The 15065-nt window shown below is 40.4% G+C and overlaps 1 protein-coding gene across 10 annotated transcripts in view; it reads right to left on the bottom strand.

Annotated features, from left to right (window-relative positions):
- The window catches only part of PHACTR2 (phosphatase and actin regulator 2), a 294524-nt gene that overhangs the window by 108513 nt on the left and 170946 nt on the right, over window positions 1-15065 (bottom strand). For all 10 annotated transcript variants that reach the window (XM_077999486.1, XM_077999487.1, XM_077999488.1 and 7 more), the window contains exon 2: window positions 9847-10014. In XM_077999486.1, the coding sequence (XP_077855612.1) occupies window positions 9847-10014 (168 nt within the window). The remainder of the gene's footprint in view (window positions 1-9846; window positions 10015-15065) is intronic.

The following is a 15065-nucleotide window of genomic DNA, read 5'->3' as shown; positions in this document are numbered from 1 at the left end:
ATGGTCATAGAGTCGAATGTCAGTTACCAGAAGCTGGGAAGGGTAGTGGGGAGGAAGGAATAAAGAGGGGATGGTTAAGGGGTACAAATGTGCAGTTAGATAGAAAGAATAGATCTAGTGTTCAGTAGCACGATGGGGTGACTAGAGCTAACAATATTGTATATCTCAAAACAACTAAAAGAGTGGAACTGGAATATTTCTAACAAAAAGAAACGATAAATGTTTGAGGTGATGTATATTTCAATTACCTTGATTTAAACATTATACACTGAATGCTTATATAAAAATACCACATACGCCCCATAAATATGTACAACAATTATGTATTCATTAAAAATAAAAAATGTAGGAAAAAAATGACATGCCAAGAAGATGCTCACCGAATTGGCCTATTGAAGAGAACCTTAAAGTTGAATTCAAGAGAGAGGAAAACACCCACATAATGGTATAAAACCAGGCATCATGGAGGACAGCAGCCAGAACAGAAAAAGAAAAAAACCAATGCCAGAGACTCTTAGTGCTTTCGGAGAAACTAGCATCCAAGAAATGTGGATGTGATGTGTACATATATCCACATGAGGGTACAGGGAAAGAACAGAAAATATATTGCTATAAAAAAGTAAAACAGATCACCCCGTTAGGAGGCTCTGGGTGATATTTTCCACAAAGAGAACATTAAATAAGCAGAAAAGTGATAGAGAGTTTTCATAGGAACTTCCAGCTCCCTAGACATTTACAAGATACTTAATTCTTACTGATAAATTCTTCTTTAAATAAGATGAAATTCTATTCTAGACTTAATTCTAAATAGTGGAAATGTGGTTGGTGAAGTAGTAATAGTAAGAATTTTTTGAAAAGTCATCATTTTAGCTTAGGATTAAAAAATAGCTAAGAACATGTGAAGTACAGCCAGATGCACAGGCACCCTGTGGACTCCATGAGCACAAGGAACTGGTCAGGCTTGTTTATGACCATATCCCTAGCACACACTGCATTGGGCCAGGAACGCCATAAAAACTGAGTGACCTACACAATCTAGTACGCTTCTATGGTGAGAAACTCTGAAACTGACAACAGATAAAGGGATGAATAAACTTAAAGAAAAGATGGAAAGATGATCATGTAACAATGTGATTAGGAGATACAAAAACACACACACGCACACATCAGAGGCTAGTTAGAAAGACTGGAGATAATTTGTTTCAGGCCAAGACAAAAGGAAACTTCAACAATTAGAGCTGGGAATAAGGAATTCAGGAAGAAGCTCAATGACTGTATGTTATCAGGGCTGCTGGAGACAGGACTGATTCCTGTCCTAGAGACCGAACTAGACGGCTAAGGTCCTTTACAACTCAAAAATTCTTAATTTCAATTGAAAATTACGTAAGTGTTTTACTATAGTAACAATAAATAGTGTTTGGCTGTATTTGAACAAATATTAATAGTCCCAGGCTTCAGGCATATTATGGATTAAACTCGATTTTGTAAATTAGTTTGGGAGCATACCCATAATTCCAAATAATCTAAAAACGCAGTACAGGAGACACTGCCAATATGTAAGTTAAGGACTGCTTACAGACAGAGGCAATAATGCATTATTATTTCAACTTAGAAAGGCAGTCTCAATAGGACTCGATACTGTATCCACCAGAAAATACTAACATATGGGCTGCCGTTCTAAACTGGAACTCCATGAGGCTGGCTTTCTGACTTTTGGTTTGCTGGTGGGTCAGAATCTGCCTTGCAAATGTGAGTTGAAGAAAGAAAGCCATAACAAAAAGCGTATATTATATAGTTAAACCCTGCTCCTCTTCTGGTAAAACTGTACAGAATGAAGTTTCATAATTCGTTAGGAGCCACGGAGCTGGCAGTAGATATCAGGACTGACAATCAAGCCAGGTGCTGTGGCTCATGCCTGTAATCCCAACACTTTGGGAGGCCAGGATGGGAGAATCGCTTGAGACCAGGAGTTTGAGACCAGCTTGGGCAACATAGTGAGATCTCATCTCCACAAATAACACAACAATTAGCCAGGCATGGTGGCCCATGCCTGTGGTCCCAACGACTCAGGGGACTGAGGTGAGAGGATTGCTTGAGCCCAGGTGGTCAAGGCTTCAGTGAGCCGTGATCACTCCACTGCATTCCACTCCAGTTTGGGTGACACAGTGAGATGCTGCCTCAACAACAACAACAAAAAGATTAACAACCAACCGTGAATGGGATGCATTTTAACAGTTAAATTATCAGATAAAGTTTGTAAAGGCCTAGAATCACAATGTGTCCACACCATTACTGAAAGTGCATGCTATGGTGCACACCTATAATCCCAGGGCTCTGGGAGGCTGAGGTGGGCGAATCACCTGAGGTCAGGAGTTTGAGACCAGCCTGGCCAACATGGTGAAACCCCGTCTCTACTAAAATACAAAAATTAGCCAGGTGTGGTGGTGTGTGCCTGTAATCCCAGCTACTCGGGAGGCTGAGGCAGGAGAATTGCTTGAACCTGGGAGGCGGAGGTTGCAGTGAGCTGAAATCGCTCTACTGCACTCCAGCCTGGGGACAGAGTGAGACTCCATCTCAAAAAAAAAAGAAGTGTAGAACACAAAGCAAGAAGCCCTCTGTGGGTCCAGATGTGCTGTGTGGCCTTTGGCTGGTTACATAACTTCTCCCCGATACAGTAAACTGGGAAAAGGGAAAGATTCCTTCCTTTTCCTCCAATATGACACGAGGGTGAATGATAAAGCACTTCCAGGCCGGGCATGGTGGCTCACGCCTGTAATCCCAGGACGTTAGGAGGCCAAGGCAGGTGGATCACCTGAGGTCAGGAGTTCGAGACCAGTCTGGCCAACATGGTGAAACCCTGTCTCTACTAAAAATACAAAAATCAGCTGGGTGTAATGGCACACGCCTGTAGTCCCCGCTACTCAGGAGGCTGAGGCAGGAGAATCGTTTGAACTCAGGATGCAGAGGTTGCAGTGAGTCAAGATCATACACACTCCAGCTTGGATGATAGAGTGAGACTCTGTTTCCAAAAAAAAAAAAAAAAAAAAAAAGCACTTCCAACTTTTTAGTGGAATAAGATAGGTAAAATCAAAATGCTGTCATTTATTAATGCAACCAGAGCAATCCTTAACAAATATCACCTTAAGCAAATCCTTTAACTTTGCCCTACTTTCTAGATGTGGAAAATAATCCCAAATAGCAACATTAGGTCTCTATGGTTACAAGAGAATATTATCCTTTAATAGGACCAAACATAATTTTGATCCTTGCCAACCATTTTTCTACATGTGCACTGTGGAAAGCAGGCCAGTCAAGTAGAAATAAAGTAATTCTTCAGACAAAATCCTTCTTACAGCAAAAACTAGTGTGTGAGGCAAAATGATGTATTAGAGCCACCTTTCTATGATCAGTCCTTTCTGATGTGGGTAGGAAGACACCTTTTAGAGATGCAACTAGTGAATGGTCGAAAGTACTGGCTACGAGGCTTCATTGCTTCGGTTCAAATATTGCCTTTGCCTAGAGCCAGGTGTGTTTTCTTGGGCAAGCCCCAGTCTCCTCATCAGTAGAACTGGGAAAATAGTAGCCGTCAAAGACTGCAGTTCATAAGGTTGTACTGATGATTCAGTGAGTTAATATGAATCCAGTTATTGGAGCAGAACCTGGTACCTAACAGCATTCAATAAAAATTAGCCATTATTATTATTAGGGAGTACAAAGTACCTTCAGGATATCAAAGATATTACCAGATGATTCTCTACAACTTAGTATGATTCCTAGAATGCTAACACTGACAACAATACTACCTAAAAATCTAGACAGGCATTCTTTTTCTATTACTCCCAACACAAATAAAAGTCTCCTTTTTATTGAAGATAAGTTGTCTTGATTTTCTTTATGTAGGAGTATAACTTACTTTTAAATAAGGACAAAAGACAGGGAAAATATTTTTTCTAATTTTATTGGCTTCTTAATAGTGGTACATGGCTGTAATTGTGAAGTACATGTTTTGGTTAGTATTTTAATTTGTTATAATTTTTAAAATCTTCAATTTCTTTTATAAAGTCCTAAAGCATAGGCAGGGTGTGATGGTTCATGCCTGTAATCCCAGCACTTTGGGAGGCCAAGGAGGATGAATTGTTTGAGCCCAGGAGTTTGAGAACAGTCTGGCAACACAGTGAAACCCTGTCTCTACAAAACACACAAAAATTAGCCGAGTGTGGTGCTGTGTGCCTGTAGTCTCAGCTATTTGGGAGGCTCAGGTGGGAGGATCATCTGAGCCCAGGGAGGTTGAGGATGCAGTGAGCTGTGATTGTGCCACTGCACTCCAGCCTGGGAGACAGAATGAGACCCTCCTGCCCCAAAAAAAAAAACAACAAAAAAAAAGTCCTACATCATCCAGTACTGCATTTTTGGCTATAGTGGGTATTTAATAAAGAAGCAATTCAAGGCATATTTTTTTATTACATCCCATGTATAAGTTATTACATAAAGAACCTATGGGAAGTGCAGCAAAAGTGAGTGTAATAGTCTCTGCCCTTAAATACTTTACATAGCAAATTAGAAGCATAAGACAGACACTTAAACAAGAAAACAAGTTAAAATAAACATGTCCTAACAGGAGTACAGGCAAAGGAGGGGTGGCTACCATCAGCTGGTGCTGAATCAAAGTCAAGAGTATCTGCAGGAGGAAGAGACATGTTACTGACCCTTGAATGACTGGTAGCATTTCAATAGGTATACCTGGAGGAAGGACGTGCTCAGAGGAACAGGAAAGAGCAAGAAAAAAAGCCAGGGGACCAAGAAGGCTTGGGGCATGCTGAACCAGTGACCCAGCATGACTGAAGTCCAAAGGCTATGGACGACTTGAAAAGAAAATGTCAGTTTGGGTTAAACTGAGAAGAGCTGAGAAGCCTGGATTTCACTGAAGAAGCAATGCGGACCCAGTCACACTTTTTGAGCAAGAAGTGACAGGAGCAAAGTCCCATCTGAGGAACGTTTCCTGATGGTGATATCCAAGAGGATCTGGCGGGGGGCAAAAGGGGAGATGGGTGATCTGCCCACCTATGTCCCCAGATCCACACATGTTGGGCTACTGCTGCTGACCAGAGGGAGCCCTCATCTCCCTGCTCACCCAGCTCTTGGGCTATGTCATTTCCAGTAACTCCAGCACCACAGGCTTAGGATCTTAGGGACTCCTCCTCTAAATCCATTCCCTGTGTTCCACTTTATATAGCAAGTTTCTGTCCTGAGTCCTTTGGTAAGTTTCTGTCCTAGTTAACAGCTCTATTTCCTTGTTCTTTAAAAAAGGATAGGGCCGTAGGCTGAGCACGGTGGCTCACGCCTGTACTCTCAGCACTTTGGGGAGCTGAGGTGGGCAGATTGCTTGAGCCCAGGAGTTTGAGACCAGCCCGGGCAACATGGCGAACACCCATCTCTATTAAAAGTACAGCACAAAAGTACAAAAATTAGCTGGGCATCGTGGCGTGTGCCTGTGGTCCCAGCTGCTTGGGAGGCTGAGGCGGGAGAATTGCTTGAAGCTGGGAGATTGAGGCTGCAGTGAGCTGTGATAGCACTACTGCATGCCAGCCTGGGTGACTAGGGCCCTGTTCAAGTCTTTCTGATTCCCACACCAGACACCATCTGCCCCACCTAAATACTCCTACCTGAGAAAAGAACACCCTGGTTACTGAGGCTTGCCTGAATCTTCTAATATCACTCACCTGGATGCTCTGAGATTTACCCTACCTGTTGGAACCTGTGCCACTTTGTGGTGAAATACTCATCACTCTATTTGCCTGGCTTGATACTTATAAGGTTATTATCTTGATCACTTGGGTTCCTGACAGCCTGTGACATTTCAAACCTCCTCTGTCAGCCTCACCAGCTAGGTCAGGTTCCCCTCATAGGTAGGCTTGCTGCCAGAACCCTGCCTCTCCCTGTCTTCTCTAGTGGCCTACAGATTTCTATAGCTAGCTGCAAATAAGCATAGCAAAAAAGCTATGTTGCACTAATTGAGACATTAGGTGACAGGACTAGACAACAGGAATTGACAGGATAGGCTGATGTTAAAGACTTTGCATGAGGAGAAAATAAATCAAACGTTTTAGGAACTGATAGAATGATAGAACGTTTTAGGAACTAAACGTTTAGGAACTAAACGTTTTAGGAACTGATAGAATCAAACGTTTTAGGAACTGATAGTGAGAGCAGGAAGAGTCAAAGAACTCCATGGTTCAAAGTCTGGATGCCAAAGGAAGCCATGTCTACAGTAATAAGGATTGCTGGGGTTGGCAGGGAATCTGTTTTGGTTGGAATGCATTTATACATAGTACTTTTCCACTCCCTCTTCCTTCACTCCCTGTGTCCATCATAGCATTTATTAGTACCTCACCTGTCTAGAATGAAAGCTCCATGAGGGCAGGAACCTCACTTGCTTATTGGCTACAGAATACCAGGCTTCTAGAACAGTGCCTGGCAGCTAGCATGTTTTCCATGGAAATACATATAGACTGTATGAATGGATTTTGAGTTAACATGTTGTTCTCAGGTAGTGCTACCCATCAGATGCTTGGGTAGATGTGCGTGGGCATTGGCTGGAGGCTGGGCCAGTTTGAGGGATGTGGGTATGGGAAAGAAGGGCACATTCAAAGCAACAGAAGGGCTAAGGCACATAGCAACCTTCCCTCAGAGGGTTAGGGGAGATGAGAAGATGAAGAGAAAAGGCAAAAGAGAGAAAGAAAAGTGAAAGACAAACAAGATAATGGTAGCTTTTGTAAGTTAAGGAAGAGGTATTTTGGAAATTAAGGCAGGACTGATTATTCAGTGACAGCAAATGTTGTAGAGGTTGAAATGAATGAAAATAAGAGAATGACACTAAATTTAATGGTTAGGAGACTTGGAGTAACCTCGGTGAATACAGAACACAGAGACAGATTGCAGTGGGAAAAGGAATGAGAACGTGGGAAGAAAGTAGAGGCAGCAGAAATAGGTTAGATTTTCAGTAAGTTTGGTCTTGATGGTAATACACTATGAGAAGTTAGAGGAACAACTGTGTTTATTTAGACAGGGCGTTTGTCCTCTTACCTTTGGGGAGATATAAGCATATATAAAAATCCAAAGGAAGGATGTTTATATCCTCACCTCCCACCAAATCAAATCAAATCAAATCAAATCAAAATGGGAAAAAATGATTATGTAGGGGAAAAAAAAGGTGTAAGTGCCATTTTGAGTTCTAAATATAGGGAAGGGATAGAAGAACCTAGAGCTTAGCTGGGACCTCTCATGCAGGAGAAGAAAAGCAATGAAGAGGGGTATCTGGGGGAAGTGGATGGAAAAGAGGCCTGTTCTCCTGTCCTAGAATCTAAGAGCCAGACACTGAACAGCCTAAATCAGAGTCGAAGATATTGGAAACTTTCTGCTTTAAAACAAGGCTAAAGAACTGGAAGCTGGGGCATAAGCCCAGCCTGCCTTATAGGGCATGATGTCCTTTGGACATAGAATGAACATTCCAAAATACAACGGACTCAAGGACCACCAAGATAGGCTACGAATGGGACACTTCTTACCTCCAGTTACAACAGTAAACATGTCATTACAATGCATTAATAAATTAGTGTTCCATCCTGTCTACTACCAATTAAGAACTCCTATAACAGAAACCCATTCTAGGAAAAGTGGTATTTATCACCGTGCGGCAGAACACAATAAGGTTCATATCCATGTGAATACCAACCCAGGAGTTTAAGAGAAGGACAAACATAGAAGACTTACTTTTCTTGGAAGAAATGAACTTTCTTTTTTATCTCAAGATATGGTGGGTCTTGCCTAAGGTGTACTTCATTGATTATCAGACAGCCAACAGCCCTGATCATATCCAAACAGCTCGATTCCACTGCTTGAGATAATTTTTTAAAGAAGAAAATAACTTTCTCTTGGTTATATCCAAATACTAGTTTTGTGCAAAAGTAATTGCAGTTTTTTGCCACTAAAAGTAATGGCAAAAATCACAATTACTTTTGTACCAACTGAATATATCTGTTTTCCTCTAGATATGACATCTTTCTCCAATGTGAAAAAAAAAAAACTAATATACGATACACCGTTTTGTAACTTATGTTCGTTTTCGTACCTTACATCTGGAGCCCTGCTCCCATCTTGGGTAGTCTTGGTAATGTGAAGAGCCAGATTCTCCCAATGCTTAAGCACATGTGAGAGGGAGGCACTTGAAGAAGGCCAGTGAGGTTTCTTCCATGACCAAAAAACAGGAGAACAAGATGCCTAGCCAGGGACTGGAAGGAGTCAAAGGTGTAAGGGTGTCTCTGGGGACCAATAACAGAATCTAGAACTGAAGCACCTCCGAGTTCAGCACATTCAACTCCCTGATTGTGCAGGTGAGAAAACTGAGGCTGATCGCCCCTGTTCAAAGTCACCCAGCCAGGTGTCCTCACACAGCACAGCACCCTGTCCCTCACCTCTCACCACCTCCTAACCCAGAAAGCCACTTAGGTACTGAAGAGCACCCAATAACCAAACCAGCATTATTTTCCCCTAAGCCAAGTTTTTCTTCTTTCTCTATCTTCTTATTACAAAAATTTTCCAATATCTATAAGCAGAGAAATGAGAATAATAACCACCATGGACCCACTGCCCAGCTTATACAACCCATTGCCAGTCTTCCTTTATCTTAAGCTTACCTACCTCACCCTCCTCCAGGATTATTTTGAAGCAAATTCCAGGTAGCTTATCATTATTTCTTGTTAAATATAAAATGCTCAAACAAACTATATAGCTGCAAATGCATCCGAAACAATTTTCTTTGGGGAGCTTTGATGCTCCTATTCCATATCCTTGCATTGCGTGTGGTATTTTTAATTTCATTTCACAGCTCTAGAACAAAACCCTAGCTCTTATCTTAGTACAGACCAATAAGATACACTCTGTGTCCCTGTACATCCACTAACAATATTAGACTGTGTACAACGAGGAATTCTGATGAAGGCATTGCCTTGGACAGTAAGCATGGGGAACGTTGAACTTACTAAACACTTTTCTATAATAGACACAGTACACTCACACTGGCACTTGTTTAAATTGGGCTGAATTCTGGCCTGAGATTTAAAGCCAACTTCGTCCATGAGTCGATATGAAAGGCACTAAGCAACGTAACTCCTTAAGGTTTAACAAATCCACAAACTAAATTAACAACCAAACATTTTCACACCAATAGGGTTATGCCTCTACTCTCTTAAGACAGAGACCATTTATTTGTCCTAAGGATATGATAGAAATCTAAAATCAAATATAACAAAATTTTTCTTTCATATAGCCACTTAATCTTTCCTAAAGAATAAATATATCAAAAAAGACATTTTTTAAAAAAGTTTTAATTAATGAACAAGAGTGTACTACTAGTTAAATAATGTTACATGTATAGTACTATAGTCTACTAGTTAAATATGTATATATTAATATAAATAGTACAGTCTAACTAGTTAAATATATATGTAACATCATGTGTATATAAAAATGGATAGCTGCCATCATAATGTTGATGAACAGCATTTCCACTTATCATTTTCTACTATTTCACTCCCTTGCCTCACCCATCCATTTTTTATATAAATTTACAAATATATATTTTTAAATGAGAATATATTAGAAAGTTAAGGTCAGTACAAAAAGAAGGCAAATCAGAACTCTTAAGTTGTTTCATCCATAAAATAAAGAATTCATTTCAAATATGGATTAAATTTTTTCTGGGAAAAAACACACTGTAATACATAATTTTCTACCTTTTAAACCATTTTACGATTTATCCCATCTTCTAACAAGTTATGATACTCATACCTGCTGAGGTTTCTCTAAATTTGTCGCTGGTCTTCTTTTTCCTCCATTTCCAAGGCTTAAAGATTTTACCAATGGTGGATAGTTTCCCCTTTCTCTTGAAGGGAGGTGTTTGGGAACCTGCTGTGGGGCCATCTGAGTTTGCTATAGAAGCTTTGTCCAGTCCATCAACTGTATAAAGAAAGATATAGACAGAGAAAGGTTGTAAAAAAGGTTTTAATAAAACAACATCATCGATTGGTTCCTGGGCTGTTAACGGTAAGCACATCCACTCTAATTGGAATCTCACATAAAGTTTACTTGTCCCATTTCACAGCTGGTAGGACTTCCCTCATATCAATCAGTAAACCAGTCAATCAGAAATTACAGCCAACTTAGAAAATCATTCTGGGGAAACAGACTAGAAACAAGAGACTTACATTATAGATGGGGCCAAATGAGTGTCTGCAACACAGCTAAATCCATCTGCAACAACCCTATCAATATTTTGTACAGGAATAGAGTATTCTAAGTATTTCTGAAACAGGATGTTCCTCCAGAGACTAGTTTGACATTCTCAGTAATGAATATTACAGTTATGGTGTAGTTAAAATCATGGTTTCTCTTTCACAAAATAAAATTTGGTGCCAGGAAGCTAAATTCTATTTTTACAATGCTAAAACTATCTTTTGCTTTTATTACAAAAAAGGTTTTGAGCTTCAAAGAAACTGATAACTACACTAACCACAAGAAATATGTGGAAAATTTGGGTACTGTGTGTGATAAAAACATGCTTTTGTATGTCTTCACTATTTTATTTATCAGAAGAAATGCACAAAATCTTAAGTTGCCTTGCTTGCACTGTGTTCTAGGCTGATGGAAGATAGCAATGACTTATGTTACACCAACTATCAAATTTTAATGGCAAAGAACTGGAAGCAGGCCAGAATGGATGAACTATAATATTATTCCATCAATAAAATAGCACTTGAAATTATGGCAAAAAAAAAAAAAAAGGAAAAATCAAAACAGTAGTTTCTTCTTGGAGGCAGAAATTACCTGAGAAGAAACTTGAGGGAACATATAGGGGTGATGGAAATTATCTCAGCAATGGTTGGATGACCCAAAACTCATTAAATGGAATTTACAATTTCTTGCATTTCACTTTATGTAAAATTTACCTTTAAAAAAGCATAAATAGACAGTGAAGTCTAATTAATGACATGTATGCTTAAGTGTTTAGAGGTGAAGTGTACTGATGTCCATCAAAAATAATAAATGGATAGATAGATGGAATAGGCAGATGGATAAAAGCACAATAAAGTAAAATAGAGCAAAATGTTAAGTGTTGAATCCAGCTGGTAGATATGTATATGGGGCATGATACCAATTCTTTTATCTTCTCTGTATTTTTAAAACTTTCTTAATACAATATTGGTAATAGTAAAACAAATAAAAACAAAAATTGAACAGCAAGGACTTCTGCTTCCAAGAAGATAAAACAGACTTACTTTTTCTTTTTGAGACAGAGTCTTGCTCTGTCGCCCAAGCTGGAGTACAGTGGCGTGATCTCAGTTCACTGCAACCACCGCCTCCCGGGTTCAAGCAATTCTCCTGCCTCAGCCTCCCGAGCAGCTGGGACTGACTACAGGTGCATGCCACCACGCCCGGCTAATTTTTGTATTTTTAGTAGAAATGGTGTTTCACCATATTGGTCAGGCTGGTCTCGAACTCCTGACCTCAAGTGATCCACCCATCTCAGCCTCCCAAAGTGCTGGGATTATAGGCCTGAGCCACCACACCCAGCCCAAACTTACTTTTTCTTATTCCTCTGGCTAAATAAAACTTAAAACACACACACACACACACACACACACGGATGTTACATATAAATGTAAGAAAATTCTGTAAGGCCAAGAGAAGGTAGACAAGCCTGGGACCTCAGAACCCAAGAAACAACAAGGTGGTGAGATTCCTGGGTTTTCTTTTTGCCTCAAATATCCCAGACTCATAGCTGAAGTCGTCAGAAACCTCTAAAGGCCAACAAGCATGGAAGTCAGCAACCCAGAAACACCAATGGGCACAGACCACAAGCATGTTCACTCTCTAGCCACATAACCAGGAAAGGGGCAGAGTAGCAAAATAAGAAACTTTTAGACAATAACTGCTCTACTACAGCCAAGCACCATGGAAGAACCGGTGACCATGCATGCTAGCAAAGGCTGAATGGAGTTACTAGATTTCCACCCTCATGCGGCTCTGAAAAAGAGCCCTAATATCCCCACTAGTGTGGTGTCAGAGAAGACCAAGCAGGAAACTAGCACCTTTATGCCTGGCGGCTGATAATGAAGCATCTTCCACAGTGTCAGTGGAGACCATGTAGGAAGCCCTGACATCCATCCCTTCCCAGCAATAACTGGGTATCTCTCCCCTCCCCCCAAAACAGAGGTGGTCAAATCATTGCACACTAGGAACAAGACCACTCCAACTGTGATATCAAGGGAGATCACATGGGGATCCGGAAATTCTACCTGTGCCCACCACTAACAAGGACACCCCACACACATACATAGTGTGTCAACAGAGGACAAGTGGAGAACTGGGATTTTTTACCTCCAGTAGGGGTGACAAGGTGGCACCCACTGCTTCCCCTGCTATAGAGGTGTCAGACAATGCCAATTAAAACAGAAGGTTTCAAACAAGATCTAGAGTCACATAACATAATACAAAAATGTCCAAGTTTCCATCAAAAATCACTTGACACACTAAGAACCAGGAAAATCTCAAACTGAATGAAAAAAGACAATCAATAGACATCAATTCCTAAATCCTTATGAATAACTAACTCATAAGGATTTAGTTATTCCTATTCCAAATAGGAATAACTCCTGTTCCTCCCACTAGTGAAGTCTACTGTAATTTCAGGTACTATCTGGGCAGAGATGGGCAGACACTGCGCATTGCTAGGGAAAATTGGAGATTCAAGTCCTGCGCTGACTGATTCTTCTGAAAGTGGTTCCTAACCCTACTTTCAGCCATAGCACAACAGATAGAGATACAGGAGACAGACTGATTTTGAAGCTAATTCAGAATAAAGGAGCAAAATATTTATTACTTCAATTCTACTCCTGTCCAACTTCCCTCCTTGAACCAGAGTGCAAACCCAGAGGGGAACTGAGAGTATGGTTTTACTTCTTCATGAAGACTTTCCGCTGAACTCTCATGTAAGGGCTTAACTTTGAACAACTTAAACGCAGTAAAATATAAAAGGGCTGATTATTATGAACATAGGAAACGAAAGTTTCCATCTCAAATTCATCTCTGTGGTTACCTGTCTAGTTTTCATTTTCTTACAATATGGTGGGATCTTTCTCTCCCAACCCACATATCCAGTTCCCTGATGCTCCACAAAAATTCTACTTTCTCTCTGAAGCAATTAAGAACAGCCTATTTTTCCCCTATCATAAACCACACTTGCAATTAGAAACCATATGTTGGCACAGGTGGCCAATGTGCCATTGTACTTCTCTTAAATCATGAATGTGAGGACCACTGTCACCCGCTTTTGAGTAGCATGGGAAGAATATTAACTCTCTTCTTTAGATACGTAGGACACTGGCATTGCTATGATATTTCTGTAATTTTGCTTGTGGATCAGTTTTCCATTAAAATCCATTTGAAACTTTCCATAAATTATTTCACAGTAAGTCTGGTGAATTTTGCATTTATATGCAGATAAAAACAAATTGCCAGGTAAATCCCAGATGAAAGGTAAAATTTCCTGATTGCTTTCAATGTTAATTTTGGTCCACTTTTATGTTACTAAGAGTAACTTGTCATTCATCAGAACTTACCTTTTCACACTTGAGTTCTACATTTGAAAACACAGCATATTTTGAAATACAGTCATTAGCTAATCAAATGTAGACACTTTAAATGACACAGCTCAGTCTATCTTCCCACTGAAACGAGCCCACACCTAACAGAATTTCCCTGCACCACCAATTGCTAAGAAATCAGAAAATACATACAGGTTTTATTTTTTATTTAAACAGAAATGTATCAATTAGGCAGTCCCAGCACAAATGTGACCATATAAGCCAAAAATAAACGAGGCTAGATAATTATCATATTGATAGGGTTTAGATATGAATCCCCACCCAAATCTCATGTCAAATTGTAATCCTCAGTGTTGGAGGTGGAGCAGGGTGGGAGGAATGGATCATGGCGGCAGAGTTCTCACGAATTGTTTAGCACCGTCCCCTCTTGATACTGTATAGTGGGTGAGATCACATGAATTCCAGTTGTTTAAAAGTGTGTAGCACCTCTCTCTCTCTCTTCCTCCTGCTCCAGCCATATAAGACATGCCTGCTTCCCCTTCACTCGGTGCCATGATTGTAAGTTTCCTGAGACTTTTCCAGAAGCTAAGCAGAAGCTAGCCTGCAGAACTATGAGCCAATTAAACCTCTTTTCTACATAAATTACCCACTCTCTGGTATTTCTTTACAGCAGTGCGAGAACAGACTAATACACATATGAAATAAATTGTAGGTTTGAATAGTCTTCCCTTTGAGATTTGATAAATAAATGATAGGGATTCTTAGAAAAATTGAATCTACTTAATAGAGTTCATTGTATGTTTATACTATTTAATGGTTATGATATTTTTGATATCAATTTTTCCCCACACATAATTATTTCAGGCACTGAGAAATTGAGACAGATGTGGCATAGTATTACGACTCACAATGTTGTAGCTGAAAGACCACTTAGAAAAGAATCTCCGTAAAAGAACTCCAGGTACTAATTTCGTACAAACTGACAGCCGCCCTGCAGAAAACAAGTAGGTGGTAAAAAACATGGTCTCAACTTTTCTCCAAATATCCTTAAATATCTGAAGGTCGATGAGAATGCATTTTTGAAGCCCAATTGTAGCAAAAATAACTAGGAGAAATCGTGTGTGGTAAATAATGCTTTGAGGCCGGGCGCGGTGGCTCAAGCCTGTAATCCCAGCACTTTGGGAGGCCAAGACGGGCGGATCACGAGGCCAGGAGATCGAGAGACGATCCCGGCTAACACGGTGAAACCCCGTCTCTACTAAAAAATACAAAAAAACTAGCCGGGCGAGGTGGCGGGCGCCTGTAGTCCCAGCTACTCGGGAGGCTGAGGCAGGAGAACGGCGTAAACCCGGGAGGCGGAGCTTGCAGTGAGCTGAGATCCGGCCACTGCACTCCAGCCTGGGT

This window comes from Macaca mulatta, chromosome 4 (assembly GCF_049350105.2).
Source record: "Macaca mulatta isolate MMU2019108-1 chromosome 4, T2T-MMU8v2.0, whole genome shotgun sequence".
NCBI classification, from domain to species: Eukaryota; Metazoa; Chordata; class Mammalia; order Primates; family Cercopithecidae; genus Macaca; species Macaca mulatta.
This window is presented reverse-complemented; position numbering and strand designations above follow the sequence as displayed.